Source organism: Natrix helvetica (assembly GCF_964273705.1).
Source record: "Natrix helvetica genome assembly, chromosome: 8".
NCBI lineage: Eukaryota > Metazoa > Chordata > Lepidosauria > Squamata > Natricidae > Natrix > Natrix helvetica.
Genome location: NC_138559.1, coordinates 15,964,330 through 15,991,205, shown reverse-complemented (window position 1 = coordinate 15,991,205; position 26,876 = coordinate 15,964,330). Strand labels below are relative to the sequence as shown.

Here is a 26,876-nt window from a genome sequence, read left to right as displayed (position 1 = left end):
GACATTCAGTTCTAGCTAAGGGAAGCTTGAAAATAAGCCATCCTGGGTTTCACTGGCTTATACATAGAAGAAGGGCTTCCAACAGAAACTGGCACTGCAGTGCAAGGAGGGCCTAGCCGATGATGCCAACCTAGGGAGCCTTCAAGGAAGAGACACTCAACATCCTTGGACAGAAAACCGATGGGTCACACAGAGGCTCTTCCTGCAGGATGACGGGCAAGAAGCAGGGAAAAGGAGGCAGAGGCTGGGCCTGGCTGTGCATGCACGGTCAGGTTCTTCACTGCAGGGCTTTGGGCATGGAAACCCTTGGAGGAAAGCCTTGCGTTCCCTTCCCCGGGCAAAAGCACAGAGCAGGAGGGATAGGGGCACCCTCCTTGATGCCAGGATGAGATCAGGAAAAAGGAGGGGCTGCATCCCAGCCCGCACCCAAGAAGAGGTCCTGCATCGCCCCCCCCCCACTCTCTCCCGCCCCTTCCCCCAAGCATCATCACAACGCCCGGACAAAGCCACCCATCATCCCCAGCCAACATGGGATTTGCAATCCAACAGAGGGCGCCAACGTCGGACCTGCTGCTGCTGCACCCAGGAGGAGGATGCCCAATGAACGCATCTTTAGCTTTCCCCCTTTCGGGAGAGAAGAAGCCGAGGGATTCCGGGCAGAGGTGACCTGGCGGAATTGCGCCCCCCCCCCTCCCGGGGTCTTTTTCCAGCTCCACCAAGGAGCCTTGGCACTAAGGCGCTGCCGCTGCGCCCCCACCCCCCACGGTACTCACTGAGGCGGGGCTGAGAGATGTAATCGCGGGTGACAGCGGCCGCCTGATCCCGCGTCGCGCCTCCGCCGCTCAGCTCCGACACGGCGCCGTTCACCATCCCCCGCATCGCCCGCATCGCCGCCATCTTGTCCCGTCTTGGACTGCCGCGTGACTGCGCAGGCGCTGATATAAGCGGCTTGGCGTCACGCCCTCCCTCTCCCCCCCCCCCCACTTCTCTACCCCGCCCTTCTGTCTCTCACGCCAGCCCGGAAATCGCCGGGAAGGGAGAGAGAGAGGGGCGGGGCAGGAGGAGAGGAGCTGGCCAAAGTGCTGAAGCGCGAGAGAGACGCGCAGGCAAAAGCAGCGCGAGCGCCCGAGCTGCCCCTGAGCCTGGGCAGAACGCAGAGCAGCAGCTCCCCACCCCCCCACCCCCCGTCTGCAGGTGCAAATGTTTGTTTGTTTTGTTTGTTTTTATTGGATTTATATGCCGCCCTTCTCCCAAAGGACTCAGGGCGGCGTACAACATTAAAAAACACACATCCCCAAAGTTAAAAAGAAATTAAATACATATCAAAACAAAAAACAAAAAAACCAAACCGAATTTATAAGACAATACATTTAAAAATGAGTTAAAATTAACAGGCCAGGCCGGAAGCCATAGAAGCCAGGAGAGGCTCCTGACTGGGCCCAGGGTGTTCCCTGCCCACCCCAGGTGCCCCAAAGACAGGCACGCCTTCATCGGGGATCAAGTTGCATCAGAGAGCTGGGACAGTTAGTTTCCACCAAACCCTGGTACTCTAAAGTGGCTAAAGTTACCTTCTGTTATATAAATCCGCAGCATGCAACAATGAAAGGGCCTCTAAGCACCCGCAGAGGGGATTCTTCCAGTGCCACCTGTACAGCATAGAGAAGTGAAAGCTCCCAGACTGGATTTTGCTATTGAAAACAGTGTCATAGAGCAGGGGGATATGCATAAATATTGTAGCGAATTACTGTGAGGCAAGATGGATGGCTAATACATTTTGTAATAAATAAATGTCCTCCTCTTAAAAGTAAAGGCAAAACTCATGTTGTAAGATAGATAGCCTTGTCTACCTCTCAGGTTAGTAGCAATCCTTTAAAAGTAAATTATAAGCAATAAACCATTGCAAATAAAATACAAGCAATAGGAGAGAAAAAGATATATATAAAGTTGGGTGGGAAAAGGCCAGATAAACAAGTTACTGCAGTGACTACCAGTCTCTTCTCTTAGACTACTATTCTTCTCTTAGAGTAGTCAGTGGCAATGAGTCCCAGCTACTGTATCTAGAGACTATCTGGGGCTGATGGGAGATTATTTGGGAAAACTCTTTCAAAGAAATAGCACAGAGCACATTTTTTCCCTGAGAGCTAGTAAACAAAAGTAAATACCCTGACACCAAAGCAAGAGACAAATGGAAACTGGGTGAAGAGAAGGTCATTCAGTCTTTTGCATTTGCTTGGCAGGAGAAAGCAGCATAAGAATTAGAATACAAATTGAGTTTATATTTAATATACAGCCATCACTGGAATTCTTTCATAATGTCTTGGCAACATGAACTTTTCTTAGCTTTTTTTTCTCCTTGGAAATCTCAAAGGTTTTTTGCTGAGGAAAGACTGATATCTCCATTGCTTATAAATTCCTAGTGTGGCTAGCATTAATAATAAAGGCAAGATCTTTTTTCTTTTTCCATTGTGATTTTACACTTGCTTCCCCTCTAGCTGGGTATACATGTATAAAACTATGTGTTTTCCAATCTCATTCAGCAGCGAGTAGAAACAAATAGGTTTACAAAGCTTCCTTATGCCTGGTCACATCATTGGACTGCATTGTATCAGTCAATATTGCTTCCTACAGCATCCTCTTGAAGCCTTTCTGAAGCATTGAAATATGACACTCATTCTGATGAGCATTCATGACAGGGATCTACTTTTTTATATGGAGGTTATACCTGTTGAGAAGGGTGTTTTGAATGGATTTAGGAAGGGAACATTCTTGAGGAAGATGGGAATTGAATTTAGGACTTTCTGTAATCAAAGTAGGCCTTCAGATCTTGACCTATACACTTGGCCCACTCAAGTAGGATTCTTCCATGTTACAAATTCAGAGAAGCAGACAAGGAAGTCCTAAATTCAATTCCCATCTTCCTCAAGAATGTTCCCTTCCTAAATCCATTCAAAACATCCTTCCCAACAGGTATAACCTCCATATAAAAAAGTAGATCCCTGTCATGAATGCTCATCAGAATTCATCAGAATGGATTTAGGAAGGGAACATTCTTGAGGAAGATGGGAATTGAATTTAGGACTTTCTGTAATCAAAGCAGGCCTTCAGATCTTGACCTATACACTTGGCCCACTCAAGTAGGATTCTTCCATGTTACAAATTCAGAGAAGCAGACAAGGAAAGAATGAAGCATCATACTACTTCCCTTAATTTGCATATGGACAACTGGCTAAGTGTCATCCACTTCTTCCTCTGGAGGAGTGATTAATATGTGCATGTTGCAGACTCACAAATGTGTCCCAATGGAATAAATGTTCATGCGTTTGGTTTGAAAAATACAGATAGTCCTTGACTGACAACCATACTTACAACGGCACCGAAAAAGTGACCTATGACAGATCCTCACACCTATAACCATTGCAGGGTGCTTATAAATTAATTCATCATGGTAGGATCAAAGTCCAAAATAGTCTTCCTCTTCTTTTTCCTTATGATTGAACAGATTACATAATTTAATTAAAAAAAAATGCACATCAATTATCACAATAAGTGGAGCTACTGAATGTTGCATACCTGACCCATAACTGATCTATAACCAATTGGACTCTCACACAAAGGATTTATTTCACCCATTTTATTATTTTCCAACTTGAAGCAGTCGCTTTTAAACATGTTACTAAATTGAATTTAACATTCTTTTACAAAAATAGGTCATGCAGAAACTAGCGTATGCATGTATGTATGGGTTTGGGTAGTTTTGTGCCAGGGATGATTTTGAGGGCGCAATCTGCCTCACGGGGGGGGGGGGCAGAATGTTGCACTTGGTCTCGCTGAAGACTTCTGCGAGGTCCTGATATTCCCCTTGGATCTGTTCAGTCTCTGGGGTTTCATCGGATGTGGCTGCTAGATGTTCTAGTGGGCTCTTTTGGGGGGGGGCTGTTTGGTTGGTGTTTCTGCTTGCTGGTGTAGAAGGGGTTGGGGCCCCTTTTCTATCCTAAGTCTGCGGGTACCCCCTTGCCACCAGATGGTTGATCCCCACCTGTCTAGCCAGGAGAGACCCAGTATGACTGCATCTGTCATTTTGGAGGCTGTTATGAATTGAATTACTTCCCAGTGATCCACTAGCTCTAGTCTCACTGGTTCGGTCAGGTGGGTGGCATATGCTCCCCCCTTAGAGACCCATTGACCTGTTTGAACCGGATTGGGTGGGCCAGTCTCAATCCCCAGTTTCAGGACTGTGGTCAGGTTGATCAAGCCTCTAGTGCAGCCTATTAAGGCTTGAAAATCCCCCTGGCTTCGTGTTTTTGGGGCTGTGAGGTGTATTGGAAAAAGGAAAGGGTGAATTGGTCCTCTCACCATTGGGTTGTTTTTGCCCTCGTCGTCACTGTCATAGGGCTCTGGTGACTGGTTGTTGTTGCCTGGGGTTCCCCCCTTCGTCTGGGTGGGGAGGGACCTCTGCAGCCTGGAGGGCCTTCCGGGATGCATTGGTGGCCCATTTGTGGCCTCATTCCAGTCGTGCCTTGGGTGGTGGCTCTGGCCTTGACATCGGGGTTGGGGTCATGCACACAGGTGCCATGTGACCCATCCCTCCACATCTGTAGCATTTCAGTGGACTTCAAGGGGGGGCTGGTTTCGGGGCTCTGTTGCTGTGGGTCCCCGTCAGCTGGGGGGTTTCAGGTTGGGTTGGCCTCTCTCTTTTGTGTCCAGTGGCTTTCTCGTATTGTTAGTGCACAATCAGCCGTCGACTTTTATTGCTACTCGGAACCACTCAGAAAGTTGGTTTGGGATGTCGCGGTAGGCTTCCCAAAAATCCACTAATTGATTCATGTGTATCGAGTCAAATTTCAATACAAAACTAGTCATTTATTAGGTGCATCATAGGCAAGATCTTTTCGCAGTCAAGTCTAAGCTTTGTTTGATTTATAGATGAACTTTACCCCTGTTCCTTCCCTCCCCTCAGTCTGTGTCATAAATCACATTCCCCTATAAGATGCACCCCTCCCAAGCCAGCTGCAGTAATCTGAGATCCAACTTCAGCCGACAGTATGCATGGAATGCACTTCCCCCCTTCTCTTACTATGACAATGCTGGTAGTTGACACTTAGTAGACAGCCAGTTAAATATGAGCCAGCAGTGTGCAGTGGCAGCCAAAAAAAAAAAACAACCCAATGCAATCCTAAATTGCATTAACAGAGAGATACAATCAAAATCAAGTGAGGTACTAATACCACTCTATAAAGCCTTAGTAAAATCACACCTAGAATACAGCATCCAGTTTTGGTCAACACACTATAAAAGAAATGTTGAGATTCTAGAAAAAGTGCAGAGAAGAGCAACCAGGATGATTAGGGGACTGGAGACTAAAACATATGAAAAACGGTTTCAGGATTTGGGCATGGCTAGTCTAGTGAGGAGAAGGACTAGGGAAGACATGATAACAGCATTCCAATATTTGAGGGGCTGCCACAGAGAGGAAGGGGTCAAGTTATTTTCCAAAGCACCTGAAGGCCAGACAAGGAATAATGGATGGAAACTGATCAAGGAGAGATTCAAACTAGAAATAAGGAGAAATTTTGTGACAGAATAATCAACCAATGGAACAGCTTGCCTTTGGAAGTTGTGGGAGCTTCATCACTGGAGGCTTTTAAGAAGAGATTGGACTGCCATTTGTCGGAAATGGTGTAGGGTCTCCTGCTTGGGCAGGGGGTTGGACTAGATGACCTACAAGATCCCTTCCAACTCGGTTAATCTGTAAACTGTAAGACCAATCTAAACCTTGGTTGATATGGAAAAGGAGGAAGAGGAAGTGCTATCTACAATGCTTGGAGAAAATCTAAGAGCTAGGCAGAGAATTTAGATCTGCCTACAAATAGCAACTGCACATAAGGTCCATACAACAATATACATTTTAAAGCAGACAGAAAAATATATAATATAATGTTTTGTTTCCTTCAAATGCAGCTTCTCCTGTGGAGCAAGCCAGCTTATGTACACACAAGCAGAATACACTTAGATATGATTCTCTTTGCAAATTCATTTCCTCCCTTATTTTATTTATGTAGTTTCTCTGTATGGGCAGATAGGCTGTTATCTTCCAGGTTATCTTTCCCACTCGTCTACAATTTATAACAGTATGTTTGTTCTTCAGAGGTTTATTATTCTTATGACTGATATCTAATCCAGTATCTGAGTAATAACAGTGTCTGGCTCCTATTATAATTTGCAATGACAATGCTACCCTCTTCAGTGTACATTTGGTTAACGTCAGTTGCTGCCACCAGCCTCTCCCTCTTCACCCCAGCTAAAAGGATTTCAGATGATTGATTCAAAGCATTTCCACCCTACTCTTCAGCCAGTTTGCCTGGATGTTACCATCAATTTACAATCCAATAAGTTATCAATATAACCGAGCTGTTTTTGCCTGTGAAGTCTGCATACATAAAAAAGCAAATTCGAACCATTTTTAGCCTTTTTTCTTCTTTTATAAATGCGTCTATTTTTTCTTTATTTTTCTGGATTTAATTTTAAAAAGAATGGAGGGGAGAGGACAGAAGGGCCACCTCTGAATTTATATTTACACTCTAAAGCAAACAATAGCCTAAAAGGAAAAAGAGATGGGGAGAGAAGAGGAAAATGACCCAAATCAGGGCCAGGACTTAGGGTCCTATAGAATTTTTTAAGCACAACAGAGTGCAGAGTGAGTGGTATAAATATAAAGGGAAGAGAGGGTTGTTTACAGCACCAGCTGGACATGTATAGTTTAAAGATTGGAAGGGACAAAGGTTGCTGGCTTTTCAGATGAGCTCATACAATAATCTTATTTCCTTTAGCTCTTTGCTCTAGCTCAGGGGTGTCCAAACTTGGGAACTTTAAGACTTGTGGACTTCAACTCCCAGAATTCCCCAGCCAGCACTCAACTTCTGGGAATTGAAGTCCACATATCTTTAAGCTGTTGAGAAACATCAAATCCAGTGGATTATGGAGAGGCAGAATCCAGTGGAGCTGATTCTCTGCAAGGCTGATGCAGACTCTGCTATTCTCTTTTCCTCCTGAAATGTCTGCTAAAACACCTAACTATGTTGGAAAAACAACAGTAGCATTGTCGCAATCTGTTTGTCAAAGGCTGATCTTCCCAGCACAAAATTACCCAGATGTTTTGGTATGTCCATTCTTAGAATTCCTAAACAATATGGTCCAATTGTTTATCCCTTTGTGGTTTTCCTCTGTCATGTTTTTCTTGGATTAAACTACTCTTATCAGAATGAATTGGGGAGAATAGTTGTTGTTTAAAAGAAGGGAATGAATTAGATGAAGGGTAATTAAACTTACATTCCAGATGTTGCTCACCACTGCCCTTATTATTTGGGGCAACTACAAATGGTAACTTAACAGTTTCTGGAGAACTTTAGATGACTTCTCCTAGAATGTCCAAGATAAGGTTATTTAATTCCCTTCAATTCTGTTAAATCAGTAATTTTGCTAAAAAATATTTAGAAAGGGGATGTAGAGAAGGAATATTGTATATGGAAGAATATCAGAGTGTTCTGAATATTCCTATGAGACCTGGGATTTTGTTGTCTGTTCCTCTTTGAGCTGGGATAGAAGTATGTACTTTAGAATGATAAACCCTGACTTTAAAATTGGATATTTTTGAGGTGGATCTTAATGCCAATCATCTCAGTAGTCTACTTCCCTTTTCCCTGGCTTTGACGCAGATGGAGCTGCTGAACTGATTGGGGCATGTTTGAGCTATCAATTATGCCTTCCTGGTCAAGAAATCCTCATATCCTTTTCAGATAAAAAGGAATATTAAATTCACTTGACGAAGCATTTTCAGAGCACTGTGAGAAAGCACCAGGAAGACAAACAGTGATATATTCAAGAACGGTAAGGACTCTCCATTTCTCAATATTGAGAGGAATGACAGGGTAGAAGCTGATGAGGCAACTAGACACCTAATGGAAGGAAGGAAGGTTGGTTGTTTATAAGTGTCATTTGACACTTGCTTAAACTCAAATCCAATGACTTGTACTAAATTCCAATATCTCTCTTTCCTTTGAGTAATATTATGAAACTTCTAAAACACAAATCTTATTAAAAGACAATGCTTTTAGGTTGTTCAACTCTAGGTACCCCAGTGGTTTACTGGAACCCTTCTTTAAAGAAAGGGTAGGACAATGCAATAAGTTGAATTAATTTGGCACAACTTGTATGCAAACTTTCAAGTTATACCTATAGAGATTCTTTTGTGATTGAATGTTTGGTAAACTGTGGTGATGGAAAAGACCAGTGATTGCTGCTTGTAACTTTTTAAAAATAAGCTTGTCAGGATTGATCAAACCTAAAAGAATAAGCCTCTGCTAACTGCTCATTCTGAATAGTTGTCAATTCATACTGCAAAGGATTAAAGAAACAATAATATATGTGTGTACGTTTGTAAGTCTGTACTTGGCTACAATGCCTGATTCACACCAGAACAACTGAAGAAGGCAGAAGCTGAAATCCAACCTTCTTATTGTTAGTTAATTTAAAAAATTCATTCATATTTTGGTGATGCTCCATGTTCGTTCAGGATCCAGAATAAGGAAAAAAAATGATACTTTAACAGTCATTCAGGTCTGTATATTTATTTTCCTTTTTTGTTTTTTCATGTGCTCTTTTCAGAAGATTTTTTCAAAAATAATTTTGGACTTTTATATGGATGTTGCACAATAATTTAGATCAGAGGTAACAAGATCAGCAGTTGACTGGCTAACAGAATTATCTGTTGTATTGTTTCATTCTTTCTTTTGAAAAATTGAATGAGAGAGCCATCTGCATATCTGCGAAGGGTGTGGGAATCAATATCCCTACTAGGTCAATATTTTATTTACTCAACTCAACGGCATGAAATATTTTTTTTACGTTCTTGATAAACATTTCTAGAAAGTTTTGCATGCTGTTTTGTGCCTTGTGATTAGCTGCAAAAAGTGGTTGTCCTTAAGTCGTTTTTGGAACTGTCCTTTTATATTATTGATGCTGGAGTTTGGGTGGACATTTTGCTAAACCCTCTCCCTTACAGGATACACAAACATTTAAATTCTAAGAAGCAGTGAAAAGAAACTCGGAAAATGAAGATTCAACTCTTTCCCAACCTAGCAACTGAGTGCTCCCTGTGGCTCTTGTTAAAAGAGGGAAGAGAATCCCGGAAATTGGTTTTACTGGTTGTGTTTGTGGCTCTGCTAGTAGACAATATGCTTTTCACAGTTGTGGGTATGTAGTGTTTTGATTTGCTTCTTCTTCTTAAATGTGGAGGCTCTTATATTGCTTTTATACTTCTTTCTCTCACACGGCAGCTTATTTCAGCAGCCCTTCTTAAAGGTATCCATTCAATTACACAGAATTCCTCATACATCATTGTTCAAGGGCATTCTGAATAAAATACTATTGGCTGCCAGTTGGAATGATATTAGTTGCTGTATATATTCATGCACAAGCAGATAACCTTGTTAGTTACAATATATACTTGTGTATAAGTGGATATGCCACACCCTATTTTTCATGGTACAGTATATTGGTTAAAAATTTAAGGGTTTGCTTATCTGTGGATGGGTGTATATGCATATGGAAAACATGGATGCTGTAGTTTTTAAAAAGTGCCATTATATGTACTTGTGGATAAGTCCATCTGTAAATGGTAAATTTTCAAGTTTATCCCAAAGTTTACACAAGTTTATACCCCGCGTTTGTATTTGATTGTCCTCATCGCAAACCCAATCAGACTGCCCTGCAATATAGTGAGTGGGTATGCCAGGGGGTGTCCAACTTTGGCAATTTTAAGACTTGTGGACTTCAACTTCCAAAATTCCCCAGACAACCATGTATAAGTGTTAAAATTGCCAAGGTTGGACACCTCTGAGTATGTGTTTGTGTGCATAGATAAAAAAAGCAGTTGGTAGAAGGTAGAAAGCAAATACATTTATGATAAAAACAAAAAGGCAAACTTTTTTTTTGCAGGAGAAATATTGCCTAGCTGTTTTCTTTTTTTCCAGTGCCAATCATCCCTTCATTTCTATATGCCACACACAAAATTACCAGCCACTCTGCAATTCAGGCCACACTTCCAAGGATTCCTGTGCCTTCCTCAGCTGATCCCTCTACTTTGGGCTTGTTGGACTATGACAACATCACAATGACAGTCTCAAGCCATGATACTCTTGCCAGTGCCAATGGGAGCCAAGAAGGAACAGTTGCCTCCCCTTTCCCCATGGATGCTTTGAACCATAGTTGTACAGATGGAATGGACTCTCTTTCCAATGAAAATGTTCGTGTTGGGCTGCTCTTTGCCTCAAAAGCTTTAATGCAACTCATAGCAAACCCCTTTGTGGGACCCTTGACCAACAGGTAGGTCAACTTTTAAACAAACAAATCAGAAAGACTTCCCGTACTGCAACACGCTCAATTTGCAAACTTTTCAAATACTCAGTAAGAACTAGTTTGGGCTAGTGGTTGAGCATCAGGTTAGCAAACAGGAGACTCTGACTTCTAGTCTTGCCTTAGGCCAGTCACTCATTTTTGGCCTTAGGAAGGAAACAATGGCAAGTCACTTCTGAAGTCTTGCCAAGAAAGAGCTGGCTTCATACCCAGGGCAGGACTTCTTGTTATTTTAGTGAAAAAACTGGGGAGGGACGCTTTTTCAAACTACATTTCTGCCCTGGACCCAGATTTCTTTTATCTGACCATTATCTTGCAGCTTTTCTTCCTATTCCTCAAGATTACTTCTTAAGCCATATTTGCAATAGGGCCTCTGTGATGATTCACAACAGAGTCAGAAGACATGCAATTGCAATTGCAACCTGCCATTTTAAAGCATCTCCAATACCTCATTTGATCTGATATTAGATCAGCCTAAGGATTTCAGGAAATGAAAATCGTGTCCCCTACTATGATGGGTGCCCAGACACATAGTAGAAAATCTTGTTTCCTTCTTCTTCCTCCTGGTCATTCAAGGAACGTTGTGAAGTAGCTTGTGTTGTACAGTGAACTCAAAACCATTTTTTGTCCCTGTAGGATAGGATACCATATCCCCATGTTTCTTGGATTTATTATTATGTTCATCTCTACACTAGGTAAGTACGAATACCTACACAACATGTATCTCCTCCAATGTTGCTGGATTTGAACCAATGGCAGTAGAATACAATAATACCTTGTTCCAGTGGTCAGTTCCTACCGGTTTGGACCAGTTCGGTTGAACCGGTAGACATACGGTGGCCAGGGTTGCTGGAACAAGCAGTGACCCAGGCCTGCCATGCCCCGAACTAGTTCCCTGGTCTCTTCTGCTGTCATCGGCATGTTTCTGCATATGCACAGAACAGTTTTCAGTCAAACTGCAAAACGCCCTCTCAGCAAACTGGTAGTAAACTGGTTAGGAAGCCACCACTGCCTTGTTCATCCCATTCAACTATTTTTACAGAATAGAGTTGTGAACAATACAGAAACCTGTTCTTTAATTTTAGAAAATGTGCAGAGAAGGATAACAAAGATGATGAAGTGTTTAGAGGCTAAATTGTATGATGAACAGTTGACGGAGCTAGGTAGGTCTGGCCTACGAGATGGATTGGGGTGGGTGGGTATGGTAGATCTCTTCTATTGTTTGAGGGGCTGTCACAGAAAAAGGGGGATTGAATTATTCTCCAAAGCACCAAGGCTAGGGCAAGAAGTAATGGGTGGGAGCTTGTTAAGGACAGATCCAATCTAGAAGTAAGGAGAAATTTTCTGACAGTGAGGACAATTAATCAGTGGGACAGTTTGTCTCCTGGAGTTGCAGAGACTCCATTGCTAGAGGTTTTGAAGAATAGACTGATCAATCATTTGACTGGGATGATATCATTTTATAAGTCTCCTTGTGCAGGGGGTTGGATTAGAAGACCTTTGAAATCCCTTCCAGTCCTATGATTCTATGTTTGTGGAATAATATTGAACAGTTTTGGTTTTGAGGCAGGCTATCTAGAATCCTGCAAATATTTTGGTCTCCAAATCCATAATATTTTGTGCCTTAGTTATATTGACTACAGATGCTGGGAGACTAAAATATTAGAACAGCTCAGTTTTCTTCATCTTGATATTTGTCCAACATAATTCAATAAAATAACATGTAACCAGAATTTCAATGTACTTTCTGTCTTTAAATGCAAATTGGTTGTTCTTGTTATTTTACAAATGACTGTTATTACTCAATTAGTCTATTGAATGGATAACTAGCAGTTTCTGCTTTACTTCTCATTTCCCAAAATAAAATCAGTGTTGGCTTAGGCTTCCATCAATTTAGTTTTAAAAACTCTACATGAAAATTCCAGCATATGCATTTCTTCCTGGTTGCTCCTGGTTCGGCCCCGATCGGGTGAATCAGTAGTAGCGGTAGCGGGAGACTCCGCCCACCCACCTGGACACTTCTGCGTATCCGCAGAAGCATTGCGCACACGCAAGGGCATGCCCAAACTGGTAGTAAAAAAATTGGCAACCCACCACTGATGTCTTCTCATCTGCATTGCTGTATATAATTTCCCCCCCTATATAATACTTTTTGCAAGTAATCTTCTCCTAATGTAATACATTTTTATTCTTACTTCCTTTCATATAACTGTTTTGTTCTGAATATTGTAAAAAAAAAATCTGAAAAATTCAGGTTTTGGCTCATAAAGGTATTGAGGTTCATGAATTGCTTTGGCAAATCAGTCCAATTCATAAACTGCAATCATCCATTCACTGCCAGGAGTTCAATCCCGATTGGCTCAAGGTTCACTCAGCCTTCCATCCTTCCAAGGTTGGTAAAAGGAGGAACCAGATTATTGGGGGCAATAGGTTGACTCTGTAAACAACATAGGGTTGTAAAGCACCATGAAGTGCTATGTAAGTCTAAGTACTACTGCTGTTTAGCAATGAGGCAATACAGTTCTCTCCAAAAGTCCTTTTTTTGAAAGCATCCGTAATTCCAGTAATCTGATTCTGCACCTTTTCCTTCCTTTAGTGTTTGCTTTTTCAAGGAGTTACACCTTGATGTTCATCGCTCGAGCGCTGCAAGGCTTTGGTTCTGCCTGTTCATCTGTTGCAGGTAAATATGCTGGCAGGTACTATTGGCAATTCTATAGATCGTGCACAGCTGGGGCAAAATCCTGGAGTGCCAGGGGGCACTTATTTATTAATTAAATAGAATTATATGGCTGCCCAACTCACACTTGGTGACTCTGGGCAGCATATTGTATTAAAAATCAACAATACAACCCCCCACTCACTGCAGTGGTAATGAATACGATCGTACAAACCACACCCTAAGCTCCGAATGAACCTGGAGTCTCCAGACTGATTGACAAAATTGTGTCTCCGGGGCCTTCCAGAAAAGTAGCAGGGAGAAGAGTCAACCTTCTTTCAGTGGGAATGATGTTCCAAAGGGAAGGAGCCACTACAGAGCAGGCCCTTTTTCTAGGCTCTATTAGGTCTACTTCTTTAATAGATGGGAGCTGCAACATTCCCTGCCTTCTCACTCTGATGGGTTGGGAGAATATTACATCTTGAAAATGAAAGTCCTTGTTTAAATTTGGTATCTCCAGTAATGGACAGGAAAGTTGCCTACCTGGAATCTTTGAATGTTGCTATTCACATCACTTAGCTGGATGACCAAAGATCTCATTCCTTGTTCTCAAACAAGGGGACCAAGAAGGATATGCCTCCTGCAACATATAATTTCTATATCAGTTCTACTTTACTTCTTGGAGTAAAGAGACTGATGCTGAAATTATAAAGGGAAAATCTATTTATTGAGTTGAAAAATTTGGGGTGGAAAAAGAAATAATAATAAAAAGAGAAAATCTTCAATATTGGAGGAGATTTGGGTGGAACATCGGGGAGCATACATTCTCCCTTATCACACATGAAATTACAGCTTCCACAACAGCTAGTGGTGAGGGGAAAAGGAGAATTCCATAGGCCATGAAGGTAGTCTCAGTCTTTCACTTCTGCCCAGTGCAATAATTCTAACACTAACCCTTGCCTGTTGCTTATTTCCAGCAACTCAAAACTGATTGGCTCCACTCTGTCTCTGCCTGCAGGTCTGGGGATGCTTGCAAGTGTGTACCCCGATGACTGTGAGAGGGGAAATGCAATGGGAATAGCATTGGGAGGTCTGGCTTTGGGAGTGCTGGGTGAGTAAATGTACATTTAATACTGTTTAAGGGCACCTAGAAACTCATGCAAAGCTCACTTTGGTGCATCTCCCCAGCTTCTTCCCTTTAGGACTGTTCATTATTCAGTTGTCTTTGTCTGTAGTTCTCTGGTAGGTCTGCTGTATATCCAAATGGGTCTTTGCCTGTAACCATGATCTACTATGGATTATTGCTTAGCATTCCTGGAAGAGAACAAGTGAAGAACATTGCTGGTTCTCAAAGAGGGTGCGCCACGGACTGGCAATAACGCTGGCAGCGATCCACCCCTGCTAATAAGGTCACCCAAGGCATGAAGCTCACTCTAGTTTCCACCTCCCAAACACAAGTAGGGATCTCTATTGGGTGGCAAGGATATAGGAAGATACTGGAAGGTGATCACTTTAGTGATAATAGTAAAGACTTCATTTTCAACCTGCTGGGAGAAGTCAATGATAAACCACTCCTGTATCTGACCATGAAAACTAAATGGATGGACAATATGGTGTCATATCAGGGGTGGGTTCCTGCCAGTTCTAACCTCTTCTATAGAAGAGGTTTCACAAATCTACAGTGCCGTTTAGAACCGGTTCCAGCTCCCTCCCCCCGCCCATCCGCACATCATCAAGATGAAGAGCGAGAGGAGGAATTCTGGGAGTTGAAGTTCACAAGTCTTAAAGCTGTCACGTTTGAACACCCCTGGTTTTTTTTAAAGGGTTAGGGGTGCAAGGTCTTGTAACTTGACAGCTTTAAGACTTGCACACACTTCAATGCCAGAGTTCCTGAGCCAACATGACTGGAGGAGGAATTCTGGGAGTTGAAGTCCACAAGTCTTAACGCTGTCAAATTTGAACACCCCTGGTTTTTTTTTTCCTAAAGTGTTAGGGGTGCAAAGGTCTTGTAACTTGACAGCTTTAAGACTTGCGTGCTTCAAATGCCAGAGTTTCTGAGCCAACATTTTGGTTGCGAAGCAATAGCGTTGTTAAGTGAGTTTCATCACATTTTACAAGTTGGCCACACCCACCCAGTCACATGGCCAGCAAACCACTTCCACAAAGCAGGCCACAGCTACAGAAGAGGTTCTAAAAAAAATTTAAACCCACCACTGTGTCATATATTTGATGATGCTCAATATGCTACTGAAGTTCTCTTGAAGTATTAGTGGTGCTTATAATGCAGATTGTTGGTGATATTTTAATCTATTTATTTCTTAAATTTATATACTGTCCCTCTCACTGATAAGGCAACTCTGGTAAGGCTATGTTGATATGCAGGAAGAGAAAATCCAAACCTGGAAAATCAGAATTGCAATGGGAACATTAAATATTAGAAGCATGAACTTGGGGAAGTTCAACACAATCAAAGATAAAATGAATTGACCACACACTGACAGGTGTGTTATATGATACGAACTGCAATAGGTTGGAACTGGAAATATTTAGTCAGAATGTTTATTACATAGCACAACAACAATGACAAGAAAGAAGGAATATTGTAGCTTTGACAGTCAGAAAGATATAGTAAAGACAGTTGGCCATAATGTATACTCAATGGCCAAATATTATCAGGTAGACCTCATGGACAATCCTTGTCTAAGTTATCCACTGATGCAGAAGACAAGGAAATAGGTGAATTTTATGGTCAAGTTCAATCACATCCTGTAAAGAAAGTGTGTTTTTATAGTCTCATACTATTGAAAATAGTAAAGTGGTTGGACTGCTTGGCCTAGAAAACAGAAATGAAGCAGGAAAAGAACAGTTTGCCAAGCAACTAACCCCAAAGGCAAAGTAGCCTATACTCATAGACTTGTTTTATTATGTGTGTCTCTTTTCATATTAGCACCACTGATGTGTTTCTCTTTGCAGTGGGAGCCCCATTTGGAAGTGTCATGTATGAGTTTGTTGGGAAATCATCTCCTTTTCTGATCCTGGCAGTCTTGGCTCTCTTAGATGGAGGTAATGTAAATCATCCTTTGAAGTAGTCAGGTCAGGACCCACCTTGAATCACTGAGCTGGAAAAGACAGCTCCAGCCACCAATTTTTCTGTGAAGTACATGCCATTGAGCATAGCGAGGCTTACTTCTCAGAAAACATCCTACGAAGATGGCAAGGGAGAACTGAGCTACTGAACAGAAATAAGATTGAACATAATGGAAAAATGGAAAGCTATTTCTAAGCATGAAATAATTATATTTCTGTTTTAGCTTTGCAGCTTTGTATCCTGCATCCAACCAAGATTTCACCCGAGGTAGGGCAAAAATACCCATGCATGTTTCCTTTTATGTATGTATTAAAATATTTTCACCCTACTTGTTGATGCACAGGATCTACACATCTGTTTACTTTTACTTTTTAATGCAAAATAAAATGACTGTTTGAGATATGGGATAAATGGTATAGGGGGATGGAGGAAAGAAACAAGAATCAATGAAGGAATATAACAAAACACAAAAATAATAGTTATGAGTAAAATAAGAGAGTTAAGAATGGTGAAATCCACATGAAATACAATAGAAGGGGAAATAATATAAGGTGAGCGGTATCGATTGATCATTGCTATTAGAAAGAACAGGAAGCTCCTGATTGTATTGCATTGTGTAAATGTGTTGTACGTCTAAGATTTGTGTGTGTGTATAATAAAATTGAAAAATTGAAAAAAAAGGACTGTTTAAAAGCAGCAATCTAAAATATCAGATTAGGAGCTATAATATCAAGAGTAAACAAGCATTTTACTCAGAGCAAAAATAGAGGAACTCTGAAAGCTGCTAGAAAAGTAGGCTTTTTTTGCAACAAAACAAAACAAAACAAAACAAAACAACTCCAATTAACATCTTCCACTGAAACGTATCTGTCTTCTTTGTGTGTTTTCCAGAGTATCAAAGGAGCCTCCTTGTTGACCTTGTTGTGGGATCCCTACATTTTGATTGCAGCAGGTAAGTTTTATTGCCTGTTATGGGCATTTGGTCTTGAGGATACAATAGCCATAATCTCAGTTTAGCCTCTGTGGAACTGAGGTGGGTTTAGGCAAGATTCTTCTGATCACCAGCATTGCTTATTGTTTCTGGTCCTGCCTGCCAGAAAAATAAAGCATGCTGTATAGTTGAAGATGGTTTTACATCTCTCCAAACAAAATGCACCCTACTCTTTCTATTGTCCCATGTAGCAAATGTAGAATCAGAGAGTCCAAAGGGGGTATTTGTAGAAGAAGATCAGGCAGAGCCGGGGGCAGAGTTAAATAAGTCATCAGTCTGGAGTTGTCTAGATCCAACACTTCCTGAATTCTCTTGACTGTTATCTAGTATCAATTTAGTGCTGAACATTAGTTGACTAGATTCTTGTGTATAGGCTTGACCAATAAATCTTATTCACTGCAATTTAACATATGGTCCTGATTCTTTGCACCTGACAGTATTAGGTCATTGCAGGCAGTGCAGATTTCCAATTTAATTGCTGTCCAACTTCTCATTCAACACATCCAATAAATGTGAGCTCAGCCTGTGTAGAAGGTTCCATTATCAAACTAATAGAAGAATTGTAGGAAGTTCTGCCTGGTGTTATTAGAGGTGTTATTTCATATTTTGCATTTGCCCTCTTAGCCTAGAGCAAAGGCTGCACTTCTTGGTCTTTTTCTCTGGGATAGCCGTTAGTTATTGAATAAGGACTACCATGTCCACTCTCACGTGGGGATTTGCAAGTCCAAGAACATATCAGTTCCCTCCATCCCTTGTCGTTGGCTTCCAATCTCCCAATCATGCTAAGAGGGCCTTTCTTTCCATCTACTTTCCCCATGCCTTTCTTCGAATGCGATGCTCTCAACTGCACCTTTTCTCTTCCTTCAGGTTCAATTTGCTTTGGAAACATGGGAGTTGCTATTTTAGAGGCTACTTTGCCCATTTGGATGATACAAACCATGTGCTCCCCAGAATGGCAACTTGGTAAGTTTTTAAAAGAAATACTTTTCATAGGAATTGAATGGTAATAAAATATATTTAGATTAATTTAGTCTTTAAATTTTACACTAAGATGCAAATTGTATATATTTAAAATCAATTTCAGGAGGACTTCAAAACCATTTGTGTTCCTTGGGATGGACTTTATCTTTGAATGGCAAGCTGGAAACCATACTTCAAAAATAACATATGGGTCAGGAGTAAATCTAGATTTGTTTTAATTGTGTTTAATTAAATTGAAATTAAGTTATTTAATTGAAATGCAAATATTGCATGTAAAAATATTATTTTCTCTTCTGTCCAATGAAAAAGTATTCAGTAGAAATTGTAAAGGAACTCTGGGATAGTTACTGGATTGTATCTTTGATGCATCAAGTTTTGAGTAAGTTGGAAGAGCCGTAACTTTCTTCTTGTATGAAACATGCTCAAAATGGGACCTGTTGATGCAGGTTGGCTGTTAGACTCATCTGCTATTATAAATTTTCTGTTTGGGCTGCAACCTTGCTCAAACCATAATAATCTTTCTAATGCTTGTATGGATTTGTGTGTCTCTCAGCTTCATTCCTAGTCTCATATCTGTCTTTCACTGTCATCCTAGCAGCAACACCTGTAGTCTCATGTGTGCTGTTGCATATGAATAATACAGTATTAACTTTAAAATAGTGTCTTTCTTCATCTATTAATGAAAACTGATACCGTCGAGAGAGAAAGAAAAAGAAAGAGTGAAATCTGGGCCTATGACTATTGAAGAGTTCCCTACTGATTAAGGAAAAAGCTTCTTTAGAGGCAGAGGGTTGGTGACTCAGCACATAGAGCCATTATGTGCCACCACAGAGATGGAATAATGAGATGAAATAGCTGTGTTGTTCTGTAAAAGGCACTGAAATTGAATTTATGGAGGACTAATGCTCTCAATGACACTTTCTGCCACAACAATTGAATTGCTACCTTGGCTTAGCTGAGTGACTGAGGGTTGCAAATCAGTTTAAAGACTGGCTAAAGCTAAGCAGCCAGGAGAAACTCTTGATAAGACGGAGGATCTTTGTGGATGACTTGCCACCTTCTTTATGTCTTTCTGGAAAAACAGCAAGGGGGAGATGGGTGAAGTTGTTATTAATGGGATGGCAAATATAGGGATGATGATAGTCCACTCTGAGACCGGAGACAACATCCATGCAAGACAAAGTTCTCCACAATCTTTCTAGATCTGTGCTCCCCTAGTTTTGTAATATTGTCTCATTATTTCTTTCCTATATCCGTTCTCCTTGTTTTTATATCCCTTAATGTTTTTTTTTGCTCCATTTGTGCATGGCATCTTTGTTTTATCCTGCATGCCTTTGGCAGAATCTACATTTCTTTTCTTTTTAATGCAAACAATAAATATGTGGATCCCCAAGTAGTAGGCATTTGAGCAGTTCCTCTGGTCATTACCAGAAGGAACATTCTGTGCAGTACATTAATCATCTAAAGCAGTGGTAGTCAACCTGGTCCCTACCGCCCACTAAAATGGTTTTGATCTTGAGCCAAATGGCACACTATTTGTTTATTTATTTGATTTATAAAACTGTCCATCTCACAGCAGTGACTCTAAGTGATGTACCCAAATTAAGACCATCACCACAACATATAATCCATGTCATCCTGATTAAAACAAAAATAACAAAAGACACAACACCAATAAAAACTCTTGCCCTTGTCCACCACTTGTCATTGTTTCTTGCACACATGTCCAAATCCTTGCTTGTCACTGAGTGACCCTGAGCTACATTTTCTTTCTTAGTCAATTCCAATCTACCAAGTAAAGATGAAGGTAAATGAAAATTGAACCAGGATGAATTTCATGGAGAAAGAAAAGCCTAAATATGTATTAGTTTTGCTTAACAAGTGAAACAGCAATGGATCCAGATTTAATGTCATTTAGAGCAGACTTGCTGAAAAATAACTTATAGTGATATCTCCACATGGCTCAGATTATGTGTTTTTTTCAATAGATGGGGAAGTTACAAATTGCACTTCAACACCATCTCAGCTATAAAAGAATAATATTTCATCTCATATCCAAGGATCTCCAATCCACAATTATAAATATTAAAACACTTATGTTTGTTTCTTTAATTAAAAAGCCCTAATAATTATATACAATGGATCTTCAACATGAAATGAAAATACATTGAAAAGATATGCTGCAAAATCAGGTTGACACTATTGGCTGACATTTACACACTGAGTAGTTTTGAACAACTAATACATTTTTAAAAATTTTTGCTCAACCTGCTGTTTCTTAGCAAAATGAAAAGAATGTAAATTTCCCCAGAGGACTTGCAAAACAAGTAAAAAAATCTATAGGAAATTAAACATCAATGATTGAGTTTCTATAAACCCATTCTGTCATTTCAGGCAAACAGATGCCTGCTGGTGATAACATCTGTCATCTGCAGGAGAATAAATTAATGATAAGCAACACCCTGTCAAATATTTGATTTTGGTTCAATTATAACCGCAAAGCAAATTATTCTTTGGTTGGTGCAGCATGTAAAGTAGAAATAAGGGAGGAAGGGATGGGCTTAATATACAGTAGGTCAATGCCGGCAAGGACCTGGCTCTGAAATTTATTTTGAATACAATGGATTTTATGAAGCACAAGATAAATTTTGCAGTTCAGCCAGCTATCTCTTAGCAACTGGATGCTGTCTCTAAAGGTTGAGCTGAATTATCATGCTTAGTATCTTTTGTTAGAATTGAGCTCTATACATTGTCTACTTTCAACTGAACACTGAGTTTCGTTATAGGACAACCTGAAGTGACACCCTGGTTCCTTATTTTTGTTGAAGAATATGTCTTTTGCATTTGATTAATTTGTGTACAGACACACAGACATACACAATAGGATTCTAAGCAAAGGCTCAGGAGAGATTTCTGTCCTTGGAAATGCTGTGATGCCTTTCTTTCAGATGGTTTTCTTTTGTTTTATAGGGGTAGCTTTTCTGCCTGCCAGTATCTCTTATCTAATTGGGACCAATCTCTTTGGGATATTGGCCAATAAAATGGGGCGGTAAGTAGAGAAGTTCAAAATATTTTTGAATGTTGAAATATTGTGAACTATTGTTGCATCTTTGATGATGTTGTCATGGAGAAGGAAGTGATTCTTGGGAGTGTTTCCTTTGTGATGTACAGGAGAAAAAAATCAGGATCTATCTATATCTATCTAACTTCTCCATCCATCCCTACCTAACCCATCAACTTATCTATCTATCCATCCCTTATTTATCTATCCTGCATTCTTTATCCTTCCTACAGTAAACGATCTCTGTCTGTCTGTCTGTCTGTCTGCCTGTCTGTCTGTCTGCCTGCCTGCCTGCCTGCCTGCCTACCTACCTCACTACCTACATACCTATTGGTTAGAATTCTACAGAGATTTACTGCAGGTATTTTAGGATACTTCTGACAGAGAAATCTTTTGCTGATTTCTGCAAAGAAAGGTATCCCAGTATTGATGACTTTATTGAATTTGCAAGATGAAACTTTCAGACAGCCTTTGAAACTTTTGATATTGTTTGTTCATTGCTTTTCTTGGCAGCTGGCTGTGTTCATTGATTGGGATGATGATCATAGGAGTCAGCCTCCTCTGTGTGAGTATGACAACACATTGCATCAACCAAAAATGGAGAAACCAAGCCAAAAGTCTTCATTCCAGCTTAATATCTGCCAACAGTTATGCAGGTAGCGCAGGAATTTCAAAGAGGATATGAAGGTGGCAGTCTGCATCCTAACAGAATTTTATGAAAAAAGATATGTGCTAGTAAACAATAGCAAAACGTGGGGAAATTGAAAAGTGAAGGAAATAAATTCCTCCCACTCTTTCACCCATTTCTTGTGTGTTTTCCCCATCCGATGCCACCAGTTTTTTCTCTGGACCTTCATGGTTCTCGTCTAGTGAACTGCTTCAAATTAACTACAACCTGACCTGGTTAGGACATAAGCCTAGCTAAGCAACGATGTTTTATTCTGTTTAGTGTCTTATGCAAATCTACTCATTGTAGTTTAGAAACCATGATTGATTGTGTACTCCAGTTAGTTTTATTAAACCATGAGTAAACAAATCATATCTTGGTGTGATATGCCAGGAGATCCTCAGGACTGATAGAAAAGTACACTCTGAGGGTTTTCTAAGAGGTTTTAAGGGTTGGAGCTGACTTCACCTCATTCTGTCTAATGATTGAATGTTGTATCAATATTTCTGATTCAGGGTTCCAACTGATGAACCCAAGCAAGCAAGCACTGTTGAGATGACTTCATCATTTCAGCACAGATTGAAACCAAAACCAGCTCTACTTCATTCCCACGGTTTTAGCATAGTTAAAGAATAGTTTCTTCACTCCCCCCTCCCTATTTTCTTGTCACCGGGATCTGGCGTTCCAAACCGAGTTTTCCCTCCCCCCTCTCTGGTTCTGTGGCAAGCGGAGAAGCAAAAATGGCTGAAACAGCATAATCACTCTTTGAACTTGAGACGCCTTAAGTTTTCATCAGAAATAACAGTGATGACATCTTCTGAGCTTTAATCCTTTCTCTTATGCACCCTAGATTCCCCTGGCACATAATATCTATGGACTCATTGGACCTAACTGTGGACTTGGTTTTGCCCTTGGTAAGATTTTCAAAGACTTGATAACCTGGTGACAAACCAATACAGGACAATTACGGTATCTCCAGTTAATTTTACTCGGTACAGATGGAACTCAATGGCTGTAGTCATTCCTTGACTGTAATTCCTGCAGTCAAGCCCATCTGAGTGATTTTATAGGCACACAAGTTCTTGGCAGTACATTTTACTACGGGGGTGGGGAAGAGCCACTATTCTGAGGTTCAAAACTGAAGGGATTGCAATATATATCTCAGATTGCTCGTGATGTCTATTTCATTCCAGATTTAGGGAATGCAAGCATATTCTGGAATCATCATGAAACATGAATGGGGGATGGAATGCTATTTATTATCGTATTTTTATGTTTTATTTTGTGGACAGGCATGGTGGATTCATCAATGATGCCTATCATGGGATACTTGGTGGATCTTCGCCATACTTCTGTTTATGGTAGCGTCTATGCCATTGCTGACGTGGCTTTCTGTCTGGGCTTTGCTATTGGTATGGACTAATAGGCATCATAATGACATAAACTGCCTTTTTGTTTCATCTGTATGCTGGCATTGACTAGTCTGTTTCTAAGCGCCTTCCCTCTGGAATGAGCTGCCCCCGGAGCTTCGCATATTCCCCGACCTCCGGTCCTTCCGACATGCCCTAAAAAGTTGGCTTTTCCAGCAAGCCAGCCTGGTCTGTTAATTTTATCTAATTTTTAAAATGTTAGTGTTATATTAATTGGGTTTGTTTTTTTGGATACTTATCTAATTTCCTTTTAACTTTTGTGATATGTGTTTTTTAATGTTGTACGCCGTCCTGAGTCCTTTGGGAGAAGGGCGGCATATAAATCCAATAAATCCAATCCAACATGTGCATGACAGAAAAAGAACGAAAGCAAAAGCCAGATTTAGTTATGCTTCAAGGAGACTCATTCTAATCAACAGAGAATATTATCATGGATAACTTTTTAAAATGGATTTCAGTCTATGCATGCATCATTAAGTCTTGGTCTAACTAGAGAGAGGGGGTGGGTGGGATGGCTGGCTGGCTGTTTAGTTTGTTAGAAGTTTTGTAAGTTTTGAATTGATAAGCTGCAATTTGCTGGAAGATAGAGATGTGGGAATTATTATGAATTATTTACTGTTTTTGTTACATCTTGACATTCATACAGGAACTGAAAGTGTTATCTTTCCTTCAATTTCCCCACACAAAAGTAGCCTGGGCAGAGAGGGAGTGATTAGCCACAAGTCACCCATGTTGATCCCATGACTGAATCTGGTCTCCTCATGCATAGTTCATGGTCTCTCTATGAGAAGAACAGAAATGGAGGGGCGGAACCTTTACCAGCTGTTTGAAACATATGAATTCCTAAAGGAGATCTGCACTTCAGAACTTTTACAGCTCTCCCCAAATTGCTGATTCCTCTGGGCAGTTCATAGATGCTGCTTGATTGCGGCATTTGCCTATTTTTTTTTTAAGATTGGTGATTCCTTTCTCAGAAAGAATCCTGAACCCTAAATCCACTCTTAGTTTTTTTAAATCAATTTTTCTCACCTTTTAATTATAATTACTTATTATTAATTTATTTTATTATTATTTATTACCAATTTATTATTAATTATAATATTATTATTTATTAATTATTATTATTTAATTACTTATTAAGCCAATAAGTAATAACACTTGAAAACTATGCATTTTAGAAGCAGAGAGGAACGCATTTTAAAAGCAGAGACTTGCTGCATCATCTTCCTCCACCCCCTTCATTGACTAAACTAAGGATAGTTGTCCTTAGTCAGAATAATGTAATGTTTTTGACAGGTCCTTCTACAGGGGGTGCTCTCGTACAAGCCATTGGCTTCCCTTGGCTCATGGCCATCATTGCAGGGATCAACCTCGCATATGCGCCTCTGTGTTGGTTTCTTCAAAGCCCCCCAGCCAAAGAGGAGAAGATTGTGAGTTTGGATAAAAATGGGTGTGGTGGGTGGGGTGTGGTGGGTCTCTGGTGGTTGAACCCCAAGGGGAATAAAAATAAATGTTTATTAGTTATTAATCAATTAACCATGCTTAATCATTTATTTAATGCCTCACACTTGGTTTTGCTTTTCCATTTGCAAAATACATCACAAATGATGACACACCTTTAATAACAATTGGGTTTTTTCTGTGGTTTTGTTCACTTTTTCTTTCTTTCTTTCTTTCTTTCTTTCTTTCTTTCTTTCTCTCTCTCTCTCTCTCTCTCCTTCCTTCCTTCCTTCCTTTCTTTCTTTCTTTCTTTCTTTCTTTCTTTCTTTCTTTCTCTCTCTCTCTCTCTCCTTCCTTCCTTCCTTTTTTCTTTCTTTCTTTCTTCTTTCTTTCTTTCTTTTTCAGCAAATAGCTCATAGAGCAGTGGTTCTCAACCTGTGGGTGGGGACCCCTTTGGGGGTCGAACGACCCTTTCACAGGGGTCACCTAAGTCCATCGGAAAACACATATTTTCGATGGTCTTAGGAACCGAGACACCAATTTTATGGTTGGGGGTCACCACAACATGATAAACTGTATTTTTCTTTCTTTCTTAACCAATTTCGTATTTAAGTCCCGAGTCCCTGTGGGGAGAGGGGGCGACTAATAAGTTCAAATAAATAAATAAATAAATAAATAAATAAATAAATAACAATGACAATAAAGATTATAATAAAGATTATACTTTTTTGAACTGGCTGATGACTGTCCTAAAGCAAGAGCTTGAAGTTCAACTTTTCCTCAACTTGTTCTTCCTTGTGGAAGGGAGGGAGGGAGGGCTGAGGAAATAAGTGATTTTAGATGCCGTAATAGATCCTTTGAAAAACTAATTCTAGATTGATATCACCGGGGTGTAACAATGATGCTCATGGTGGTCTTTTGCTTCCCTTCTCCCTGTCTCCTCTCTCAGGCAATTCTAAGCCAGGAGTCTTCCGTGCAATCCAGAAGTTCCATCCCTCCAAAGACCCTTCAAGAATTCCCACTCACAGACAATAGTGATGAAGAAAACGAGACTGATTTCTAAAAAGAGGGACCCATTCCCCCCCTTCTTTCTCTCTTCCAAACCCTCTTCTATTAACTGTATTCTGTATTTTTCCCTGGCAAAGTCCATTGCGGTAGCTTGTGGAATGACCAAATAAGATTTAAACTCTTGAGACTTTTCTTTCAGAATGTTATGGCTGTAAGCTGTTTATTTAGGGAGTTGTTTCCAGTTCTGAGAGGGAGACGGACTATACTGTAGGCCTTTCTTCCCTCATCTCACAACAATATTTGATAGAAGAACACTCTTAGCTGCTCCACTGCTTTTAACAGGAGCTTGCATAGCTCTCCACATGGTTTTTGGCCCTATAGCAAAATATGCATTGCAAAAAAAGAACATTGCCCTCAAGTGAAGCTCAGCTTTTACATGTCCTTGGAATTTCCTCAGCAACAATCTGAGATACATTTGTCCACTTTCCAATCAATTCTGCAGCCCAATCCAGCTCCAAACATTTATTGGCACCTGCTATAGATTGTCATGATCTCTTAGTGGATCATGATGTCACTGTGCAAAATATTGGAAGTACAAAGCCTGACATTTCGACCTTCTCTCCTTACAGATGCCCATGTATAAAAGATGCTGAAAGCATACTTGAATGTTAAGAGGCAGCATTTCTCCCATTCTCAAACATTTTGTCTTATACAGATTTTGTGATATTTTGGGTGATCCCAATAAATATATTTCTTAGTTATGTTTCCCTTCCCACATTTATCATTCTTTGTTAATTTATTTTTTTACAGAATACTGTATATTCTATACATGCATATTTTAGGCCCTCTTGTGGCTGAATTGATCAGTGCAGGCTCATCAAAACGATGACATTGGTTCTCAACCTTCCCAAACCTTCCCTTTAATACAGTTTATCATGTTGTGGTGACCCCCCAACCATAAAATTGGTGTCTCGGTTCCTAAGACCATCGAAAATATGTGTTTTCCGATGGACTTAGGCGACCCCTGTGAAAGGGTCGTTCGACCCCCAAAGGGGTCCCGACCCACAGGTTGAGAACCACTGCTCTATGAGCTATTTGGTGAACTAACTTTTAATAAGCTTAAAATGTGAATCCTCATCAAGTT

The 26,876-nt window shown here is 40.4% G+C and overlaps 2 protein-coding genes and 1 long non-coding RNA gene across 3 annotated transcripts in view; 1 reads left to right on the top strand and 2 right to left on the bottom strand.

The window, feature by feature from the left end:
- The window catches only part of ATP6V1B2 (ATPase H+ transporting V1 subunit B2), a 21,272-nt gene extending 20,337 nt beyond the window's left edge, over positions 1–935 (bottom strand). Inside the window, exon 1 of the mRNA XM_081960675.1 lies at positions 774–935. Coding sequence (XP_081816801.1) covers positions 774–897 — 124 coding nt within the window. The 5' untranslated portion in view covers positions 898–935. The remainder of the gene's footprint in view (positions 1–773) is intronic.
- Positions 1–26,876, bottom strand: part of LOC309395966 — a 478,400-nt gene that overhangs the window by 22,058 nt on the left and 429,466 nt on the right. The gene's annotated exons all lie outside the window — the stretch shown is intronic.
- SLC18A1 (solute carrier family 18 member A1) lies at positions 9,108–26,639 on the top strand (the record flags this gene model as incomplete). Its single annotated transcript, XM_081960696.1, has 15 exons — positions 9,108–9,249; positions 10,029–10,380; positions 11,047–11,105; positions 13,007–13,090; positions 14,085–14,177; positions 16,040–16,129; positions 16,378–16,421; positions 17,046–17,106; positions 18,013–18,108; positions 21,097–21,175; positions 21,701–21,752; positions 22,705–22,768; positions 23,147–23,266; positions 24,581–24,714; positions 25,674–26,639. 15 exons carry the CDS (start codon positions 9,108–9,110, stop codon positions 25,785–25,787), a joined length of 1,584 nt encoding a protein of 527 aa, XP_081816822.1. The 3' UTR covers positions 25,788–26,639.